The sequence below is a fragment of the Tarenaya hassleriana genome, unplaced genomic scaffold (assembly GCF_000463585.1).
Source record: "Tarenaya hassleriana unplaced genomic scaffold, ASM46358v1 Cleome1, whole genome shotgun sequence".
In the NCBI taxonomy this organism is placed as follows: domain Eukaryota; kingdom Viridiplantae; phylum Streptophyta; class Magnoliopsida; order Brassicales; family Cleomaceae; genus Tarenaya; species Tarenaya hassleriana.
The window spans coordinates 2,090,302-2,111,960 of NW_010960187.1; the positions used below are offsets into that span (position 1 = coordinate 2,090,302).

Here is a 21,659-nt window from a genome sequence, read left to right on the forward strand (position 1 = left end):
GCGGGGACGGCCGGAGAAGCGGGTCCGGAGCGACGGTGGCCGGAGAGACGGTGTCAGTCGACGGAACAGCCACCTCTGTCGCCGGATAAGAGGACGTAGAAGCATATGACGACGGAAGCGAAACTGCACACGGCGAGGAAGGGCTTGACGGCGAGGGAGCGAAAGTATCCTGGCTTCATAACAGTCGCCGGAAAAGTCGCCGGAGGTTTATGCCGGATCTTGAACGGATCGAAGATGGCCATTTTGTATCTCTCTCTCTCTCTCTGTGTGTGTGTGTGTGTTAGAGGTTTTATTGGATGATCACGAGATTACATGTATCTACGCAATTGGAAAACGAAGAAAATCTGATTTTTTCCCCTTTTTCCAGGAAGCAATATACCAAATGGGAATGATTCAGATTCAACGGATTTTCCATCTTTCTTCCCGAATATTTTGTTTTGAAAATCTTATTTACTAATGTCAAATTAATACATTACTATCCAGTTTTAAAAGTTCCGAATAATAAATATACAAATAAATAAGATACGAAAAACTTTTCACCAAAAAACCGTCTAATTTAGCTAAATAAATAAAATTTAATTAATTTACAAAACGATTTAAATGGCACAAATTAAAAACCCTAAATATAAGAAATTAAATATCATTTGGACATATATACGTTTCAAATTCTTTAGTAAACACCTGGGAAAAAAAAGATTTGTTATTCAATTGTAAGATAAACAAAGGTACACTTACTGCAAAACTATTAATAATTAATTAATTCATACGAATTATTCATTGGAAACAGAAGAGGCGCATGAATTATGAACACTTATTTACTGGCAATGATTTCTTCCAACAAACCTTTTGATCATTATTAATTTATTTTAATTCTTAATCGTATTTTTCATGTTTATTTAAACCTGATATTAGTTTTGTTAAAAAAAATATATTCCCTTTTTTAAATCGTGCGTGCGACTACAGGACTTGTAACATATTCTGGGACAGAAACAAGACAACCAAGCAAACCTAAGGTGCTGAGTCTATGTTCGGCTTCGACATGTTCTTGTTATGCCAAATCGCATCTCTTGACAAAAATCAACATTATTAATTAGTTATATTTTTAATTTGTAAAATAATCATCTCCATATTAGAATTTGTCATTATGGATTAGATGTGTAGAGCACACTTCATCCTCGCTGTGAATTTTGCTGACGTTGACTATTTTTAAAAGTCCAAACCCACTCTTTTATGTATATTTTCATTTTAATATTCTCAATTTAAAATTTCATATATATAATATGATTTTTTGTAGAGAGTCAATCGTACGTCCTTTTCACCTGTTTTAATGGGCCGAAAACTTAATGGACCATTCTGTTATTGGGCCTGTCTCTGTTGGAAGTCTCCGGACGAATGGGAAGGTTGTTTGGCAAAGAAAACTGTGCATATTTAATCGATTTTTTTTTAATTATTTATTAAATGTGATAATACCCACTATGCATTATATTTCGGATACCGGAATTTCGAATTTCCCATAGATAATCATATCCGAGGTCGAAAAGTTTTTTTTTTTTTCATCTCCTCTCTGAATGTGCTTCATGTAAATATAAAATGATTGGCAGGAATGGTAAGTTAATGTATGAAGAAGACCATGATCTATCATCTATCTATAAAGTTTTAGATGATATATACGTCTCCATATACGTATATACATCAAATTATCAATCTCCATTCTACGGTCTATGACACAATTAATCTAGATTTTTTTTGTTTTATCGTAATAACGAAGATATTTATCGTAATAGCAAATGTATCCAGCCTCTATTGTGGTGCATGTATGCATTTTCATTGCTAAGGTTATCTGTATGTCTTATCTTTGCTTTATCTTCAGATAATTTTTGTATTGTCCGAAACTTCAAAGAGCGCATTTTGAATTAAAATGTATTATATATGCAATATTTTGATATGAAAAAAATAAAATAAATGAGTAAGATGTAATAATAAATCCGAATTTGGTAACACAAGCATGTCTAATATCGAAACTAATCAGAGGATTGAAATAAAAAAACAAAATTACTATACAGTACAAACTCATAGCACACGTGACCTAATGCTACTTATAAAGTTAGATGATCCATATAGTTATGGGAAAACATATATAAACAATTTTGACAACAAAGCTAAATAAGTACATCATTCAAACCTTAGAAAATAAATAATTCAGCTAACAGCAAGAGGATCCACGGGGAATATATATATATATATATATATGTACAATGAATGGCAAAAAAATGTATAATATAGTTTGGAATTAATTACCTTTCCACATAACTCCTCCTTGTCGAGTTCTTGTAAGGATCTAACCCTAGACGAAGCTCGAGATCTAATACTTCTGCACTTTGGGATGAACCCTCATGAAATATCATCATCTTCTTGTCTTCATCTTCCCCGGAACTTTTCTTCCCTTCCGATTCTTCTGTTACGTCGATCGTATCGTTCATTATATCGAAGAAAAAAGGTCGTTCTACGAATTCCGATCCACATCGTTGCGATAAAGTTACGGAACTTGCATCCGGAACAGGAAAATTGTTCATCGCTAATGGATCGGTATCGATGTTCTCAAGACTAGAAGAAAGAGAAGATCCGTCGTTTAAGACAGCTTGTCGGAGTTTTGCCCTGTCCTTACGGTGGATGTTCATGTGCCCACCTAAAGCTTGTGCGTTGGAGAAACCTCTCTCGCAAAAATCACATATGTACGATCTAGGGTTTCCGGACCACGAGTATGATCGACGGTCTAAATAATTTCTATCCATATGTAACGATGAATAAATCGAAACGAACAGAAGAATATAAAGATAAGATGCATATGTGAAGAGTTAATTAGCAAAGAGGTTATAAAAGGATGATTGTAAATTAATAATCAAATATAATTAAGTCAATGACTGACTTTCCGCTTTTTAAATTAAAAAAAAAAAATCTAGTGACCGACTATATATTAATATGCCGACAGAAAACTCGAATTTGAATATTAAGTTAGACCGGTTACAATTATTCAATCTTCGGGTAACTCGAAATTGAATTTGAGATTTGTAACAAGATCATTCATATATATATCTCCGGTTTAGTTCAGGTTTTGAAATTTCACACGGTTAAAATGATCAAATTAAATTTTATCACTATATTAAATAAATCATTGGGATTTTAATTCCATAACTAAAACATGCTCTCCAGATTGAATATCCAAATATTGGCAAAAAATGAAAGTTTTGGTAGGAAACCAAAAGTAAAATTTATATTTTTCGAATACCGAATCCTACGAAAACAAGTTCCAAAATAATAATCAATCCAAAATATTTAGATTCTAATAACCTAAAATATTTGATATCTACGTTTAAATAGTCAAATCTAACTATGTAAGTGATGACCACGCTAGGTTAACTTGAAGATTTGGTTTTAACTTTTAATTGGTTAAAGAAAAAGAAGACTTATAATTAGTTTAATTAATTAATTATGGCGAAAAATTAATCTCTTGATCACCCCCTCGAAACAAGGAAAATATAATTGAATATTTCTGTGTATATAAGTCTCTTCGGCTCAACGAATAAATAATTAATATTATTGGTGAATATTATAACTATAATCCATAAGCAGTTAACTTCATTTTTAAACTTGCTTTAACCCTGGGATTAGCGTATCTATGAGCAAGTTTTTTTTGTTAATAATTGCAAAAACCATAAAACATATATATATGTGCACACCACGTTTGGGTGTAATAAAAATAATGTATAGTATAAAATATAATATTTACATATATGCCATGTGTATCCGTATAGTATGATTGGTCTAGGGCTGGACGTTTCGGTTCGGTTCTTCGGAACCGGACCGAACCGAACCGTTAAAACGGTATTTTTTCCGACCCGAAACCGCTGTTATTTTCCGAACGGTATCAGTTTTAGAGAATCGATTTTTTCTGGAACCGAACCGAACCGAAGTTTAAAAATCCCGAAAAACCGAAGATTTTAAAAGGAAATCTATCATTTTTTTAATAAAACCCGGAATCGAATCGATACCAAAACCGAACCGAACCGAATACAATACAATAAAAAACCCGATTGGTACCTATTTTTGTAAAATCGAAAGAACCAAACCGATCCATTTCGTCCCGAACCCGAACTATTTTCCGAAACGCCCACCCCTAGATTGGTCTCTGACTTGCGGAAATTACTAACCTAGGTCCTTCGATTGATTTGAAGCTTGAGAAGCTTTTCATATCCAGTTTCTTTCTTCTTCTTCTTTTTTGGTGAATATACTTTTGGTATTTCACAAAATGTATATAATTTTATTTTTTTTTAAAAAAAGAAGAAGTTTATAGAGCCGTAAAATGTCAGCATCTGATTCCTTAGATGTCGTTTAGAAGAAAATTTCGTATATTGATATGGTCATGCATATTAATGAAGTACCAGACAAGCAAGTACAAAGTAAAATGATTATGAAATCAAAAGTAGTTTGTGAATAGAATATCAACAAGAATTATGTGGTCGTGTATACGTATATATACATATATATATATAAGGATTATATATACAATATCTTATTCATGGGCATCCATTTTTTATAACTTATTTCAATGGCAAGAAACCAGACTGGTTAAGCAGACCAAGACACCTTTTTTGGCTTCTTCTCGTTGTCGGGATCCCAAGAGGAATTTTCACTTACGCATGTACACGTGTATATATATGTATGTGCGTGTATATAATATATTCCAACGTGTGATTGTGCGTCTATGACGACATAGATGTTGACCTCTAATTGTTCAAATATGCAAATAGAATAGACCCAAAGAACTGGCAAACAACAACGACTGTTTGCGCAATCCCTTTTCAATTTAGTGCATAATTCGAGTCCATGTAAAACTGTCAATGCCATGGATAATTAAATTCATTATAATATATATGCATATAATGAATATAATTTATGTTTTTAAAAGACTTTTTCAAAATATTGGTTTTGTATACGGTGAGAATGGAGCTCTAATTCAGTGAAGTTAGTTCGGTATGAGAACAGCCCCTTTGAAGTAAATGCGATGGAAAATTCGATAGGAATTTTCGGGATATTTGTCATTAATTAATTTTCCAAGAAATTCTTTATGTTTTTTTTTCCCCCAATTACTTTATTGTGTTGCAATAATTTCAGATTCCGCGAAACAAACGAAAAATTCTCTACCGCTCTGTATTTATATCTGTATGAAAATAATGCCATTTAAATAACTATTTAACCATTGAAAAATATGAGTTAAATGAAGGCGCGCGAGACCCATTCACCATGTGATATAGACTGCGCTTGCACCTATTGCAGACCAAAAAATAAAACCGCACCTATTAATAATGGGTTTAATTTACATATCTTTAGAGTACAACGTAAAAATACGTACAATTAAGATGACTTATAACCACGAGAGTATATATCTATCTATGGTTAGTCTAATATTATATATCTGTCGGAATTTGAATATCGGTTTTCTCGAAAAAATTTAATTACGAATGGCTATAACCATTTCTTACACTCTTCTGTATACATTTCTTTTGGATGTATAGATGATAAAATTATATCAAACATGGCACTCATTTGGGTGGATAGAGAGTCTTCTCGGAGTTCTTGGGATGTTCTAGAACAAAAGAAAGAAAGAACCCTCTTTTCGATATAAACCCTAAACCTAGAAGAAGAAGAAGAAAAACTCAAATACAGTGAACAAGTAGCAAGATCAATTACAAGAACGTTGGGACTCGTGATAGCAATTAGGGTTAGGGTTGAAAACCAAAGTATGCCAAGATTCTTCAGATAAAGATGAAGACGAGGAGAATAAGTATTGATGGATATTGTCAATAATAATGGTTGGCTCAACTGGTAAGTTGGTATGCACAAACAGTGTTCCACCCCACACCCCATATCCCTATCCTTGATAAATCACATATTATAAAAAAAAAATATTGATGGATATTATTATTATTATTATTATTATTATTATTATTATTATTATTAAGCATTGATCTTTCTCTTCTATATATGAACGTTCATGTGGCCACCGAGGGCTTAAGTCCTCCGCGAAGGCCAACTCTTCCCACGACGTGTTACAGTTGGATTTCTCCATTTCTTGCAGATGATCAAACCCTAGATTTCTCTCTCTCTCTCTCTTTCGGTTTAAAAACCCTAGAGGAATTAATATGATGCCAATAACGGAATCATAACAGCAATACTGGAGGTCAAAATGCGCTTATATTAAAAAACATTAATGGTGTATTTTTATGGATTATATGATTTATTTAAATAAGAGTTAGCTGACTGATCTTTTGTGTATTTTTGCTCAAGTAGCTGTGAAGCATAAGTCACGAATTTGTATTATTTAATCTTTTTTTTTTCTATTATTCACGTGAAGCTACAGCCTTTGATACAAGGGTGTATATATCTATATATATATATATATGATTAATTATCCATCTAATAAATTTATTGCATATTTTCAAAAACACTTATATATATATATATATATATATATATATAAGTGAGGGACCTATATATATGTAAGTATATGGGGTCACATGCCCCATTCAACCAATTAATTTTTATTTATTTTCTGTATGAACTTTGTAAAATTTTGAATAAAATTATGAAATACCCCTATAAAATTAAATCTGCTCATAATAAAAAATAAATTTGCCTCAAATTATGTATTTCTTTTGTTTTTTGATAAAAAATTATGTATTTCTTTATTAGATCCGCCACTATATATATATATATACACATATGGATGTGTGTATGTATGTATGTAGTTTAATTTGCCTCTTCGTTTCATTCGTCTACATGCAAATTATTTCAAAATATTATATAATAAACGTTATCTCTTAATATATTCTTAATATTTATAGCCTACAGAGTCAATCTGGTGTTTCCAAATTTATCATTTGTGGGCCTAACAACTAAAGCCTTTTGGACGCTTTCAGGAATCGCTGGTGTTTCCAAATGAACGGCTAAGATTCGTCCACGTAGATATCCTACGTGGCAATCACGTGGAAATGAAAATAGGATTTCTCCAGAATCTCCCCGCCTGGCGTCGTTTTCGTCCTTTAGTGTCGGGCACTCGAAGATACGGACGCTCCGTTGTCTCGGTATAAATACCGTTTGTTTTCACAACTGTTCGTCTTGACGAGATCTATCCTGAAGCTACGATAATGGCGAAGCAAATCGGATTTTTCGATCTTAACACCGGAGCGAAGATCCCGTCGGTCGGTCTCGGGACATGGCAGGCTGATCCTGGCGTTGTTGGCAACGCCGTCGCAGCTGCTGTGAAGGTTCGTTTCTGATTCATGTCTCATGCCCCTTTTCAGTTTCCGATCACTAAAGGTTTTGGGTTAGGTTATCCAATCTGATGACGATTTTCGGTGTCCGAGACGGTTACACGGCATTTGTCCTAAAAAGCGCGATCAACATTAGTTGATTCTCGGTTCAGTGTTTGTCGATCCAGGAAATTATAATTTATCCTGGTGTGCCGGTTATTATCGTAGAATTTTTAGGGTTTTATATTCAAATACGTGCTGCTCTATTCTTGTGTTCTTTGTGTTTTGTCTACAGAATTGAGATCATTTCAAGAGTAACACTCTGAGAATGTTTTTCCTCCACAGATCGGCTATCGGCACATAGATTGCGCTCGGATGTATGGCAACGAAAAAGAGGTATAACTGTTTTCATTTCATCGAGCTAAATTTCTTTGTGTTGCGGATCATGTATGTCTTAAAGTTGCACCGTTAATTTTGTTGGTTCATGAGGTCTACAAGTTTCGCTGATATCTGTTTGAGCTGCTTAATATCCATGGAATCAGAAACATAGTTGTTTTGGCTTTATATCAATTTAATGTGCTTTATTTGGTTCATATCAAACGGATTTGCTAATACTGCTTGTTTTGATAATTTGCTAAGTGATCACTTCGTAATTTTCTTTCCTGCGTGTGTAATTTGATTTATAAAAAAAAAAACTGAATAAGCAATCTGATATAACCCACGAATCCTCTGATTATATGTTTCTTTATGCTCAATTGCTTGGCTATGACATCTGATGTTTCCAAGATACAGTGTTCTTTTGAGGATTGGCAATGACTGGCATTGTTACCGTGTATATATTTGTTATCTGACCCACAACATGTCAACGAAATATGTGAATACCGGATGAACCCCTTTAGTTGTCAGTTCGGTGTTCATTGTAATCTACACTCAGTCTTGTTTGACTGTGTATGTAATGCAATTGAAAACATTCTTTCTGCCAGATTGGATCAGTTCTGAAGAGTTTGTTTGAAGATGGCGTAGTGAAGCGCGAGGAGCTGTTTATCACATCCAAACTCCGGTATCTTGAATTATTACGCTCCTGATACCACACACCACAACTCTGCGTATTCAGTTGCCGCAGAGTCTGTAATCTCTAACCTTGTACCATTACCTACACGTTTTATTATGACAGGAGTACTGATCACGACCCTCAAGATGTGCCCGAGGCATTGAACAAAACTCTACAGGATCTGCAGCTTGACTACGTCGATCTGTATCTCGTAAGCATTTCCTTTTTTACTTCAGTGAACACTGCATCCTGTTATGAGCCCATTGATTCTATATGCAACTGGGAGGAGTGGACACAAAATATTCTCCTTTATGCCTTTTTACGTAAGGAGAATCATCCGTTTCATCTGGCTAATTTGTTCACATGATCTTTCTGAAGATCCACTGGCCTGTTCGATTGAAGAAAGGTTCTGTTGGCTTTAGCCCTGAAAACATCTTACCTACTGATATCCCTGGCACATGGAAAGCAATGGAAGCACTCTATGATTCTGGAAAGGCAAGGGCTATCGGTGTAAGCAACTTCTCCACGAAGAAACTTGCGGATCTCTTGGAGGTGGCTCGTGTTCCTCCTGCTGTTAACCAGGTGGAATGCCATCCTTCGTGGCAACAGAAAAAGCTACGTGATTTCTGCAAATCCAAAGGGGTTCACCTCTCTGTAAGCAAGCAGTAGTCTTTGCTGTTTAAGGTTTTTCAAAGTCAATACAATAGCAATAATGTCTGTAGTTTACTCCATATTTGAAATTCGTTTGTAAAGGGATACTCGCCGCTTGGATCTCGAGGGACGACATGGCTCAAGGGTGATGATGTTCTGAAGAACCCGATTCTGAACTCTGCTGCTCAAAAGCTCGGGAAGACACCCGCACAAGTCGCCCTTCGTTGGGGACTCCAGATGGGTCATAGTGTGCTTCCCAAAAGCACACATGAAGAGAGGATCAAAGAGAATTTCGATGTTTTCGACTGGTCCATTCCGGACGACCTCTTTGCCAAATTCTCTGAGATTGAACAGGCAAGTTTCTTAAACAAAAATCGTTTCCTCTGTCCATTATTACAGTTCATTACTTTCACATATCGTCGCAACTAGAATTGGGCTGTTTGTCTTTTTAAATCATTCACAGGCAAGATTGCTGAGAGGTTCGTCCTTCATTCATGAGACACTCAGCCCTTACAAGACCCTCGAAGAGCTTTGGGACGGTGAGATTTGATACCAAACTTCCCATCTTCAATGTCCTGATCGTTTTTCTCTCTATTTAAAACAAAAAAAAAGAATATGGGGTTTATCGACGTACGAATAATTGAGTCTGTAGAAGTTGAACTTTTACATTAAAATCCCGATTGAATTCAAACAAATTAGCAATCAAAATACATGGGAACGCCCATAATATAAAAGACATTCATTCATCTTCCCTTATCTCCGGGCTTTGATGCCGTGAGAACGTTCCTCGGAAATTAAAATGTAATCATATTCGCAGTCACATCTCGATCATGACAGAGCATGGCCACGCAACTTAGTTGACTTTGTACCCAAAAAATACACACAATTAGTTCTTTGACTGACCATAGATGGGGAGAGAGGCCATTTTTTTCTTTTGAGATTCACAACTTTGTTTGATAAGTTCTTAACCGTAATCATCAGACATTTCGAACCTCAACATGCCAACAAACGTCATGACATTTATTCGGACTCCAAACACTGAGTTGGAAATAACCCCAATTGCTAGTTTTTGTGCTATATTAAACATTCTACTACCCTTACCCGGACCCGAGACTTGACCCGGATTCATCGGACCGTTACTACTTCCATACCCGTGATAGTAACCGTACGGACCCATCGTTTATAGATTTTTTTTTCTTTTCATTTTCGTATATACACACACATATATATACATACATACATACACATGGGAATTAGCGTTAAATATACTATTTTTAAGAACCGTAAAACTATTTCCTTGTTCAATATTTAAAGAAACCAACATCACTGAGAACTTTGATAAGCCTCGTTTTCAAAACAAATAATGCAAAAGAAACGAATTAAAGGGTTTCAAGAATGTCTTGATCAGACCGAACGCTTTCTCCGACCAATTCAGTCACCACTGGCCGGAACTCCGGCAGATTTATGTCCCGAAACTACGATCCCCGGCGTCTCCAAGTCCAGGAACTATGAACCTAAAGCAAATGAACATCATAGTAGTATTGGGTTTTCTTCAGAATTCCAAAGCCAAACAACTTAAGCTTGAAATTTCATATCGACATGATTCGCAACACTGTTAACGCATACGACAAGGTCTTACCCTTTTTCGTTAACTTCGGGATCGATAATTCCCGTGTAGACATGAAGCCTGAATGATCAAATCACCGAAAAAGAATTGGTTTCTATGCTTGCTATTATATATTGTAACATTTGATAGTCTAGAGTAAAAGTTTTTGATATTGTGACTTACCCTGGGAATTTCTCGTTAAGCTTCTTCAAGGCAGGAGGTGCAGCGACAGCGGAAATCTGTACAAGGGCCATAACAGAAAATTTGCGATTTTTTAACCAATGATTCACCGTTGAGATTCCAGGAGAAATGTGAATGCTAGATGGATACCACTTTGATCTGCTCAGTTCCCAAGCCGCGTTCCCTCAAGAGCTCCATGGCCGCAACTATTGTACCGCCTAAAACGAGGAAAAGATGCCCGAAGAAAATTTTCGATTTACATCAAACCAAATTCTGATTCGGAAACAAAACTATCACTGAAACTACAAGCCTCTTAATGGATGGAGACATTTCGTAAGAACATGTCATGTCCAGATTCCCTTTGAGTGATTACATTAATTCTGTTCATAAATCACCCCATTGGCAAGTTTGACAAGCCAGCCTTTACCTGTGGCAAGCATTGGGTCAACCAGAAAAACCCTCGAGTTCTTGGAAAATTCATCTGGCAACCTACGAACAATGCATTGAAGATGTTAGTGGGAACTATTTCTCCAATGTGAAGAACTAACCATCATAATGCCGACGAAAAGGTCTCACTTGTTGAGATACACCGTGGGCTGAAGCGTTTCCTCGTCTCTACTCATTCCTGGTAAAAACAGCGCAAAAAAGGAGGGCAATCATCATAATCTAGAACTTAAGCTGAGATGATCTTTCTCCAATAGCACATACTTTACCTAAATGATACATTTTATTTGCAGGCAAAACAGAGGAGGCATGTTCTGCAAGAGCAAGACCCGCTCTTAAAATCGGAACAACCTACACAACAAGAAAAATCAAATATCTCATTCTATGAGGACACTACGATCAAGACAAAGTAGTAAACCGGTTATATAATATATAAAGCAGTAAGATTTCGGGATAGGCTAACCGCCACAGGCTCCCTAGGATCGATGAATTCAACGGTAGCAGTACCCATTGGAGACATAATCTCTCCGACGACGGTAGGCTGATCAAAGGAAAACCACACAAACAAGAAGCAAACCCGGGAATATGGCGGATTAATATAAAGGGCCATAACAAGGAATCAAGGAATAGTATGCAAATTTTGTGTGTAAAATACTCACAAGCCACTCTCTTGATGCTTCATACATCAATAGTCTCCCAAGTTCAGCCATTGCATTCCCTAAAATCATTAGAATGAGAACCACAGCCTCAACCTAACTTAATTAGCCATAAAGACACTAAAACAATATAAGCAATCAATTCATCATCTAATCTCCATTACCAAAGTAAAGAAATTTCTTGTACTCACTGAAAATGGGACAAGGAGTCTGCTCATTTCTCAGCACAGAAACCCAGTGTTTGATCAAAGGATGGGGAGGAACAAAAACCTGAATCAATAAAAACCCGGCAACCAATCATTTCTTAAAGTTTCAAAAAAAAAAAAAAGAGGTGAACCCGATCCGGACAATTCCGAGTGAAGAAGACAACATTATCGCCAACTAAAGTTCTCTTACAAGCATCCTATTCTCCGTCTTTATAGTGCCCTCCGTATCCGCAGCCGCCGACATTCTCGATATCACAGAGATCCGTGGCCGATGAGAAGCAGCAGCAGAAGAAGAAGAGCCCAGAAACTAAAATTCGAAATTGGAATCACAGAAATCAAAATTAGTTCAAATGCCCAAATGGGTTCTCTCGAAAAGCAACCACGCGCGTATTACATGCATACATACATGTGTGTGTGTATATATATAAAACGCACGCAGACCCACATATACAAAAAGAATATACCTGTTTGGGAAAGGAGAAGGAGGGTTTAGGGTTTTGGCGGCTGCATATTGGGGGAGCAAAACGCAGCGTATCGGAGGAACATCGGAGAGTGTTATAAAGAGAGCACGCCATTCATGCGCCCAAACCTCTGGCCGATGTCCGAAGATGGTAAGAGAGACGGGAAGTGTCCCCCCATTGTACGGAACAAATCTGTCTTATCCTATCGAGTTTCGGCTCATTGGGCTTTCCGTCTAAGCCACAATGATATTGTATAAGATTCGGCCCATTGGGCTTTTCTCGAAGCCCATTAACAATAATGATATTTGTAGATTTTGTGTTATAGAAGACGTGGCCATCAATGGTCTAATAGCGATGAGCTTCTGGGTTACTTATAGGCGGACTTAAGTAATCGCTGAGGCCCAAATATTGAAACTTTAAAAAATGGACCAATTGGAAGAGTCCACGTGTAAACGAAAAAACAAAAATCTCTCTAAAATAGGAAAATGTCTGAGCCCGGGTTCGAACCGGGGACCTCTAGTGTGTGAGACTAGCGTGATAACCGGCTACACCACCCAGACACTTGTAAGTCAGAATTTTAATTTTAATATTGGTAGTTTGATGGGTTTGGTGTGGACTCGGCTGCAGCCGGCATGAGCCCGGCTAGGTCGAAAGTCCCATGGTCCCACCTGCTTGTTGTGCCAAGGCCCAAAGTCCCCTCATTAGGACCAATTCTCTTTTGCCTCTGCGGCGTCATGTTCTCCCCTCTCGCTAAACAAGCCGAATAAATATGTTCACTTACCCTATCTTGCAGTTTGTTGTTCCATGGAATAATAATACTACATAATGACAAAAATGTAGAACTAAGCGTATCTTCGCCAGGTGAGGGTCCAGGGATTCTGCTTCCACGTGGCAAAATCTGAATGATCCACGCATCACTAGTCAAAACTGGTCAACGCCCCAACGGATATTCTCATGCCTCCCGCCTTTTTCTCTATAAAAAGACGCAGTCCTGGAGATTCAGAGATCTCTGCAACTCGGAAATCGCCATTTTGACCTCTTTCTCCGAGATTTGAAATTCCTCAAGAAAAAGAAAAAAGAAAATGACGAAGATCGACGCCCTCCGTCGATTCCTTCTCCCCTGCATCTCACCTTCGGTCAACTCCGCCGCAGCCGCCGGAGCCACCAAGAAAACGTCTCAGCACCTCCCTCCGAGACGACATCGTCGCCGGCGGCGGCGGTGGTGACCATGACTCCGCCTCCTCCGCCTCCTCCGGCGAATCCTCCGACGCCGCCGCAGCGCCGCAACGGCCGTCGAAGACGATGGTGATCGGAACGATATTCGGGAGGAGAAAAGGCCACGTCTGGTTCTGCGTCCAACACGACCGTCTCTCCAAGAAGCCTCTCCTCCTCCTCGAGCTCTCCATCGCGACGAACCAGCTCGTCCACGAGATGGGTTCGGGTCTCGTCCGGGTCGCCCTCGAATGCCCGACCCGACCCGAATTATCGTCGTGCCCGCTGAGATCGGTACCCAGTGGCGGATCCAGAAAAAACTTATACCGGGGGCACATTATTATATATATATATATATATATTCTCAACTTGTTCTCTAAACAAGTAACAGCACAAACAAAATGCTCCATCTTTCTTTATACTGTACTCTAGCCAATCACCGTATTGGTCAAACCATACTGGATTAAATCGTCTTAATTTATTCCCTATCATCTTCTTTGGAAAGTCATGACCACGTGGTTGACAAGGTCCCCTAATCAAATATTTGCGTCGTATCTCATCTCTTTGATTAGGATGATACTCTAATATTTTTTTCTATCAGCCGGATCCGAAGGCAAATCATGTAAATCAATTTGCTCAGGTATTGAGGGCCTAACCTAAGAATTTGATATATTGCCGATTGGAGTTTTACCCCTATCTTGAGATATCGATGCAAAATTTCTTTTGAGAAATTTATCCATTGGTTTCTCTGTCAAATCAAAAATATGATTGAATAAATATTTGTAACAATAAATTTATAAATATGATCAAAACATAGAAATCGATGAACAAATACAAAATAAAAATTATTTCAAAAAAAATTATAACACATCCATACCTTTAATTTGGTTGTTCTTTATTTTTTTATATGGTTAAATATTAGATTTGGGAATTTTTTTTAGAGAACTGAGAAAGAGAGGGAAAATAAGAAAATAGATGAAAACAAAGAGAAACAATGAAGATGATTGTGTTTTTTTCAAAATAAATTTGTATTAGAAAACCTTTCATAATAATTTTGTATTAGAAAAAGGTTTAATTTTAAAAAAAAAAACAAAAAATAAAGAATACGAAACGGCGGTGACTAACAAACAAATAACCTAAATCTTTATAAAAATATAATAAAAAATAAAAAAACTCATAAGAGGGGGCCCACATAAAAACCTAACGGGGGCACTAGTGTAAATCTCTTCAAACTTTTAAATATATGAATGATTTTTTATTTTTTTGAGTGGGGTCCTGTGCCCCCACTCCTATATACTTACATCCGCCCCTGTCGGTACCCGTTTGGAAGATGTACTGCAACGGGAGGAAACTAGGGTTCGCGGTGAGAAGGGGCGCAAACGAAGAGACGAATATGATGCTGAAGAAGTTGCAGTCAACGACGATCGGGGCGGGTGTGTTGCCATCTGGGTCCGGGTCAGAACCCGACCCGGATGAAGTGATGTACATGAGGGCGAATTACGAGCACGTCGTGGGTAACTCTGACTCGGAGTCGTTTCATCTGATAAACCCGGATGTTAACTCGGCACAAGAACTCAGCATTTTCTTGCTCCGCACGTCAAGTTGATGCCTCTGGTAACTTATGAAAGCTTTTCATAGATTCCTGTTGGGTTTCTAGTTTCTTGTCCGGGGTAGCGGTTTTTAGGGTTTACAGTAAGGAGGAGAGTTGGGTTCCTGATCAAGAACTTGTTGGGTTCCAAGAAAAACCCCGTGTTTTTGTTTGTATGAGAAAAGCATGAAACTGGAAATTCAATTCATTGATTTTGAAGCTTAAAGACAAAAAAGCTATGATCTCGTGAAGAAAATGCTCAATGGAGAAGCCCCAATGTAAATGAATCTAAAACCTATACACTGAAAGGGAAAAGACTATTCCTTCTTCTTCCTCTACCTATCTAAGTAAGCAAGGCTTTTCACCAAAAAAAATTCATCCAAGTATAAATGGGTCGTCCGGCTGGTTTTATGAATGAGGGATGGACGATAACAGCGTCTTTAATGTCTCGTATGTCATGAAGGCAATGCCTACGCCAGGAACCACTTTGTAGTATTCGGGCAAGATCCCTCTGTAAACCCCTCGAAGGCCTTCGGTGTGGAATATGTGTTTGAATGTTCCAAAGAGTCCTGTGTTATACACTCGGGCTCGTCCACCAGCCCCTTCCAACTGCATCCTTCTTCTCACGAGATCCAGTGGGAATGTCGCTACATCATCGTAAAGAATTGTGATTTTATGCGTACAAGAAAACAGATGTACATTGATATATATATATATATACACACACACAGCTAACGGACCGACCAGTTGACGAAGCGATTCCAGAGAGACTGCCGCAACCAAGACTGACCATGATTTGTGAATCCTTAGGCCTTAAGGAGATGAATGGAAATTTACCGCGAGGCATCAGGATTTGACCGTTAGAATCGTATAACTATGATAGTAATTTGATTTACAGGCGTACTTAATTACTCCATACTGAGATGCCTTTACCTTTGAGACAGCCAAAATGATTTCAGAGACTCGTATGCAGAGAAACTGATTGCGAGGCTTGGTCCAACACCCTGTATCAACAAAAAAAAAAGAAACGAAAAACCGTTAGCAATCAAGTGATCAACATGGTTTGTCTAACGAAAAAGAAAGGGGGGAAGCATACTACAAACATACCAATAATGTAGCACCAAGTCCTTTATACAGACCCAAAAATCCCTCTTCTGAGCAAATGGTATGGAAAGCATGCCCGATACCTCGGTAATAAATTGAATTCCTCTGGAAAAAAGGATAAAAACATTTAAAAAAAACTTGGGTTATAACTTATAAGAAGACAGAGAAAACAAGATAAAGTTTTTGACACCACCATAACATCAAAAAACCAATTTCAGAGAAGGTAAAGAAATGGAGGAAACTGAAACAAGGATGATAAGAGTAGTATTACCTGTGCAGCAAGGCGTGTCCTCACCAGATCCAGAGGGTAAGTAGCCGAGGCAGCCGTTATTCCGGCCAACCCACCACCGATGAAGTGAACAAAAAGATCTAAGGAGGCATTTCCTTTATAAGTCCCCAAGGCCGGTATCGAGTGCAACCACTGCCCGTTGAAACAGTAAAAGAGAAAAGAAGCAAGGTCAGACCAAATTATAGACTGCTGCACGAGAGTAACTCTTCGGAAGCTCGTAAGAAACTTACAGTCTTGTACTTTTCATACGTGTAGAAGTTCACGGCAGAATATGGAAGCCGGTGAGCTACAGTAACAAGGTTTCCTTTCCAAAAGGCTCTAAACCCTTCCTCGTTGATGATACGAGATGCTTCACACCATATGCTCGGTTTGCTTAACACTGCAGTTTCCGACTGCATACCTTGCAACTAACAACGGAAAACAGAACTATCAAGACAAAAATAATTTGCACTGTACTATTCAGGCAATATCCTAAGTTCCTAACGCAGCTAAGGTCATCAAGTCATGAACTTAGGATAAGGATCAAAACATAGCTCCTGCAGCGAAAAAGGTCGGCCCATTGGCATTAACATTCACCGTTGCAAGACTTACCCGACCCTAAAACCCTTTCAAAACCCTTAATTCAAATACGGAATCGAAACCCAATATCGTATATAAGGTATATACGCTTGCTCGAAAACCAAGCAGAAAAATTTCACACAGCACAATACTAAATCCTGAAGAATCACGAGATTGAAGGCAATAGAAATCGAAACTCGATCTCAAAACCAAACCTGAAACAAGATGGTGAGGCGGGCGAGAGGAGCGGTGCAGGTCTTGCTAAAGGCGCCGGCAATACCGCCGGCAAGGAGATGCTCAAAGGTGCCGATGTGGGCCTGCTGCTGATTCAGCGACTGTTTATTACTACCGTGGCGGAGGCTTTGCGGCTGCACCTGCGGTTGTTGCTGCAATAGCTTCCTGGCCTTTGCGGCTGCCCCTGCGGTTGTTGCTGCAATAGCTTCCTGGCACCGGCGTCCACGGCGCAGCCATTCGAGGCGGCGGAGGTGGCGGTGGCGGCGACGGCGGTGGTAGCGGAATTAAGAGCCCTCTGTCCTCCATCAACCACCGCACCGACTCTAGCCTCCATAGTCATCTAATCTCTGAGATTTTGAGTTGAATCTCAGCCAGTCCGAGAATGCTGGATACAATTTAACATCAATTTAAAGAAGAATAAAGCGAATTAGCAGAGAGGGATACGGCTGAGATCGTAGAAATCGTCAAGGAAAAGGAAAACCCTTGAGAAACCCTAAAACCTGGCTGGGGAGGTAATTTGGTAAATAAAAATAAACTGAATACGTGGAATATACTGGGATCCCTACTATTAGTTTCGTCCCGACAAATCTATACAAATCTAGGAAAACGACACCGTGTGTAATATCAAGGAATGCATGGTTTAAAACTTGAAAAGCCTAACCATTGAGTACAAGGTATGCAGTCGTTTTAACTATTAAAATACAAGGAAAACGTTAAAACTATTTAAAAAAAATAGGAACTTCTAATAAATTAATTAGGTTGACTAATTTATTAGTTGCAGAGATAAATATAAATATTAAACAATAAATCACAAGGCACCAGTGGTCTAGTGGTAGAATAGTACCCTGCCACGGTACAGACCCGGGTTCGATTCCCGGCTGGTGCATTCATTTTTGAATTTGGGCCTTTCATGGCCAATAAAGGCCACATCTCCTCGTCTAATTACGTAAATTCTTTTTTTTGGGGATATTACGTAAATTCGTATTGGTTAACTAATTTTATATAAAAAAACAAGTGGTGATAGAGTTTAGGCAATAAACAAAAAATAAAAGACACTACTAGGCAGGGGCAAAACGTAATTCCAGTTTAAAGGATAAAGTTCGAATCTTTCGTCACAAATTTTGTTTTCGCACAGTCAATAAAATATAGTGGAATGCAATTTTATATATATAACAATGGAGGAGCACGAGGCAGGGGCAAAATAGTAAAATCTCTAACGCCGTTGCCGGGGATCGAACCCGGGTCACCCGCGTGACAGGCGGGAATACTCACCACTATACTACAACGACTTTGTTGTTTTTGTTATAAATATATTGGATTATAAGCCTCAAATATGATTAACAACAAAGATTAAGCATGTAATTATAGATGTCATGATGTGGTTTATGGCCTCGTTATGTTGAATATGGACCTAATGCAAATCACGTAAATCAACCTCAATCAATTGTAATTAACTCTAAGGAGTATTAATTATAGCCCCAATTGGTATATATACGGCTCTAGTTTTATTTTATAGACCGGCAAAGTAAATTATTCCATTTTTGGTATATAAAGTTGATAACTTGATATATATATACACGGATCCAATGCGCTAACGAAAATTAGTATATCCCCCCCCCCCCTTTTCTTTTAACTATTATAGGATGTCGAGTTGAATTCATTTAGATTATTTTTTAATCAGAATTTTAAGTTTTAAAAAAATGATATTCAATCTTTGTATTAAATTTGGTTTTTTTTTTAATTTTATTGAAATGGATTCGATCATATATCTTTTATCATAAAAAAATAATATTTCTAAAAAATCGAATCTATTCTATTTTTTATTATTTTTATTTCCCATTATTATATATTTCTATTAATTTGGTATATAAATTTAATTTGAAAAAATATTATATATTATTGGATTTATATCAACCGATCTTAACTCGTATTTGTCAATATGTAAGCCACAAAATGAAATAAAATAGTAATTAAAAAACAAAAACAAAAACAAACCCACACCCACTGCGCATGTCGACCGTTAATCAAGGAGACATGTCGAATGATGTAATAATGATTTTAATAACACGCTTAATTAAAATGTTGCCATTGTTCAACCCTGTCACTGTTTATCAGTTTCATGACTCATCACAATTAATAAAGCTTACCAATTAATTATATATATATATATGTATATTATGCTTCTTCTTATCTGCTTATTGGCCAATCGACCGCAGCTATCACACTTTTTTTTTTTGTAATATTACATGTATAAGTATTTATTCCACTAATACCAAAACAGGGGTTGCTATCTCTAAGCAAAAATTAATAAAATCGTATGATATGATATTGAAATATCGTATTTAAGGAAAAAAAATTCATGTTAAACGAAACGAAATGAACTTTTTAAATGAAATGTGTGTTAGATTAATGTGGGTCTGGATACAGCCAGAAAGAACAATAAAAACAATGAAATCGAAATAAAAACGAAAGAACCGGATATGATCTTCTAGGCGTGTAGAACACTTTCCTAAAACGTTATTCCCTCCCCACCGAGCAAAGGAGAAACCCGAGAATACGTTTAGAGATACAAAGAAGACCAGCAACGATTGATCTGCTCCTCAAACGTTGCCCGAAACAGAAAAACTCGAGAAAGAAGATGAACAGTAAAAGATGGAGAAGAAGTAGCAAGTTTCTTCACCAACAAGGCTCACAAATCTCTCAAAAATCAATTAGATTTCATACTACTGTGTTCAGACGTCTAGGAATGTTTTTAACACTCCAAAAGTCAAAAGGTGCAAGGATAGGGAAGTTTTTTCCGAACAGACACGATTTTTCGTTCATTTGAACAACTCAGAAAAATCAGGCGGGTCGCTCATTTTTCGAGCGGTCGCTCATTTTCCAGTTTTGTTCATCAGAGAAAATGAGCTACCCGCTCATTTTCCTGACCGGTCGCTCATTTTCGGTCGCTCATTTTCCGAGCGGTCGCTCATTTTCCCAGCGGTCGCTCATTTTCCCAGTTTTGTTCATCAGAGAAAATGAGCTACCCGCTCATTTTCCGAGCGGTCGCTCATTTTTTGAGCGGTCGCTCATTTTTTGAGCGGTCGCTCATTTTTTCCAGTTTTGTTTTATCGGAAAAAACGAGCCAAACGAGCCACCTTCAATATCTTCCGACTAATCCTTAACACTTAATCAATTCACGACACATCTTTTACAAGTATTTTACTCCTCCACCACACTTGTAATACACGTGAAACAAGAATCCTTTGAGAGATTTTAAAGTCCACCAATCTACTCTAAAATAACTAACAATCCTCCACCATTTTAGAGTAGATTATCTATGGAAACTAAGCGACAATCCGTCATCCTCACAACTTTGTGCATAAATGAAAGTATCTTTCGATTGAACTTCCACTTAGTGTAACGTACAACAATAAACTCGAATTACATAGGTGTCGAAACGATTGAACCTAGTAATCCTAGTTGAGCTACTGAGTACAAAACACACACAAAGTCGATACAAGTTTTTCTGCAATGCTTGACACTATAATGGCCATGTGTCCATATCCATTCACAAGCACATGGATGTTGAGCCACCAACATTTTGAAGCGGCCTCACTTCATGCTTGTATAGGTGAATTCTTTCTGATATCGTGCCCTGCAACTAAGCACTTTGTCAAAGGACTCATTAAGTAAAACATCCTCTTTACATTGCATAATCTAGATGCTTGCCTCGGGATGTGTTGTCGTGAAGCATCTACAATCACATAGTAAAGGATTTAACTCATTGAACTCAAGATCTAGCGTTGTACTAGACGTTGAGTTGAGATTCCTTTACTTGCAATTCATGAAACCGGCTCAAGTCCTATCCCTTGTGACATTTTGTGGACCACGTCCCTTGGCAAGCTTTTTGTGAAAGCATCCGCCAAATTTTGTTTGGTCCGCACAAAATCCACCATTATAGCCCCGTCTTTAATAAGACCATTCACATAGATATGTCTTAACCCGATATGTCTAGACTTTCCATTGTAAACATGGCTATATACCTTAGCCAATGTCGCAGCACTATCACAATGTATTGCAATAGGCGATACCGGTTTAGGCCATAATGGTATTTCGAATACCAAATT

The 21,659-nt window shown here is 37.6% G+C and overlaps 6 protein-coding genes and 3 non-coding genes across 10 annotated transcripts in view; 3 read left to right on the top strand and 6 right to left on the bottom strand.

Annotated features, from left to right (window-relative positions):
* The window catches only part of LOC104824478, a 2,959-nt gene extending 2,717 nt beyond the window's left edge, over positions 1-242 (bottom strand). The window contains exon 1 of the mRNA XM_019201545.1: positions 63-242. Within this exon, the coding sequence (XP_019057090.1) occupies positions 63-242 (180 nt within the window). The remainder of the gene's footprint in view (positions 1-62) is intronic.
* Positions 243-2,206: 1,964 nt separating this feature from the next.
* Positions 2,207-2,792, bottom strand: LOC104805599 (transcriptional regulator TAC1). The gene has a single exon (XM_010530222.1). The coding sequence runs from the start codon at positions 2,790-2,792 to the stop codon at positions 2,295-2,297; it is 498 nt and encodes a 165-aa protein (XP_010528524.1). The 3' UTR covers positions 2,207-2,294.
* Positions 2,793-7,130: 4,338 nt separating this feature from the next.
* Positions 7,131-9,722, top strand: LOC104805608 (aldo-keto reductase family 4 member C9-like). The gene is made up of 7 exons (XM_010530234.2): positions 7,131-7,325; positions 7,656-7,706; positions 8,294-8,370; positions 8,485-8,572; positions 8,740-9,015; positions 9,115-9,366; positions 9,476-9,722. The coding sequence occupies exons 1-7, from the start codon at positions 7,206-7,208 to the stop codon at positions 9,560-9,562; spliced, it is 951 nt and encodes a 316-aa protein (XP_010528536.1). The 5' UTR covers positions 7,131-7,205; the 3' UTR covers positions 9,563-9,722.
* A 543-nt stretch (positions 9,723-10,265) lies between these two features.
* On the bottom strand, positions 10,266-12,736 carry LOC104805616 (uracil phosphoribosyltransferase). The gene is made up of 12 exons (XM_010530242.1): positions 12,569-12,736; positions 12,295-12,411; positions 12,090-12,168; positions 11,902-11,960; positions 11,706-11,783; positions 11,512-11,593; positions 11,375-11,423; positions 11,226-11,287; positions 10,949-11,016; positions 10,802-10,857; positions 10,652-10,699; positions 10,266-10,526 (listed from the first exon to the last, which is right to left on the bottom strand). Exons 1-12 carry the CDS (start codon positions 12,677-12,679, stop codon positions 10,475-10,477), a joined length of 861 nt encoding a protein of 286 aa, XP_010528544.1. The 5' UTR covers positions 12,680-12,736; the 3' UTR covers positions 10,266-10,474.
* A 315-nt stretch (positions 12,737-13,051) lies between these two features.
* TRNAV-CAC lies at positions 13,052-13,125 on the bottom strand. The gene has a single exon. It is a non-coding gene; the product is annotated as a tRNA-Val (tRNA).
* A 522-nt stretch (positions 13,126-13,647) lies between these two features.
* On the top strand, positions 13,648-15,454 carry LOC104805624 (protein MIZU-KUSSEI 1). Its single transcript, XM_010530255.2, is given in 3 exon segments — positions 13,648-13,734; positions 13,736-14,067; positions 15,089-15,454. Coding segments are annotated over 3 exon segments (714 nt in total). The 3' UTR covers positions 15,384-15,454.
* A 98-nt stretch (positions 15,455-15,552) lies between these two features.
* On the bottom strand, positions 15,553-18,074 carry LOC104805632 (mitochondrial substrate carrier family protein B-like). 2 transcript variants are annotated; one of them, XM_010530267.2, is made up of 8 exons: positions 17,765-18,074; positions 17,532-17,720; positions 16,989-17,165; positions 16,741-16,890; positions 16,473-16,574; positions 16,299-16,369; positions 16,110-16,177; positions 15,553-16,012 (listed from the first exon to the last, which is right to left on the bottom strand). In XM_010530267.2, the coding sequence occupies exons 1-8, from the start codon at positions 17,888-17,890 to the stop codon at positions 15,774-15,776; spliced, it is 1,122 nt and encodes a 373-aa protein (XP_010528569.1). In that variant the 5' UTR covers positions 17,891-18,074; the 3' UTR covers positions 15,553-15,773. The 2 variants fall into 2 exon arrangements, with proteins under 2 accessions (XP_010528569.1, XP_010528578.1); XM_010530276.2 differs by having other exon boundaries at positions 17,532-17,689; positions 17,734-18,074.
* Positions 18,075-18,365: 291 nt separating this feature from the next.
* Positions 18,366-18,436, top strand: TRNAG-GCC. Its single transcript has one exon. It is a non-coding gene; the product is annotated as a tRNA-Gly (tRNA).
* Positions 18,437-18,767: 331 nt separating this feature from the next.
* Positions 18,768-18,839, bottom strand: TRNAD-GUC. Its single transcript has one exon. It is a non-coding gene; the product is annotated as a tRNA-Asp (tRNA).
* Positions 18,840-21,659: the final 2,820 nt, after the last annotated feature.

Coding starts and splice junctions, on each gene's coding strand:
- LOC104805599 (XM_010530222.1), bottom strand. CDS start 2,792: ATGGATAGAAATTATTTAGACCGTCGATCATACTCGTGGTCCGGAAAC.
- LOC104805608 (XM_010530234.2), top strand. CDS start 7,206: ATGGCGAAGCAAATCGGATTTTTCGATCTTAACACCGGAGCGAAGATC. Junction 7,326..7,655: donor CCGTCGCAGCTGCTGTGAAG/GTTCGTTTCTGA, acceptor TTTCCTCCACAG/ATCGGCTATCGGCACATAGA. Junction 7,707..8,293: donor TGTATGGCAACGAAAAAGAG/GTATAACTGTTT, acceptor TCTTTCTGCCAG/ATTGGATCAGTTCTGAAGAG.
- LOC104805616 (XM_010530242.1), bottom strand. CDS start 12,679: ATGGCGTGCTCTCTTTATAACACTCTCCGATGTTCCTCCGATACGCTG. Junction 12,412..12,568: donor CCTTCTCCTTTCCCAAACAG/GTATATTCTTTT, acceptor TTCGAATTTTAG/TTTCTGGGCTCTTCTTCTTC. Junction 10,527..10,651: donor CCCGAAGTTAACGAAAAAGG/GTAAGACCTTGT, acceptor CATTTGCTTTAG/GTTCATAGTTCCTGGACTTG.
- LOC104805632 (XM_010530267.2), bottom strand. CDS start 17,890: ATGACTATGGAGGCTAGAGTCGGTGCGGTGGTTGATGGAGGACAGAGG. Junction 16,178..16,298: donor TCATTTTGGCTGTCTCAAAG/GTAAAGGCATCT, acceptor CATCTCCTTAAG/GCCTAAGGATTCACAAATCA. Junction 16,013..16,109: donor TGGAATCGCTTCGTCAACTG/GTCGGTCCGTTA, acceptor ACGATGATGTAG/CGACATTCCCACTGGATCTC.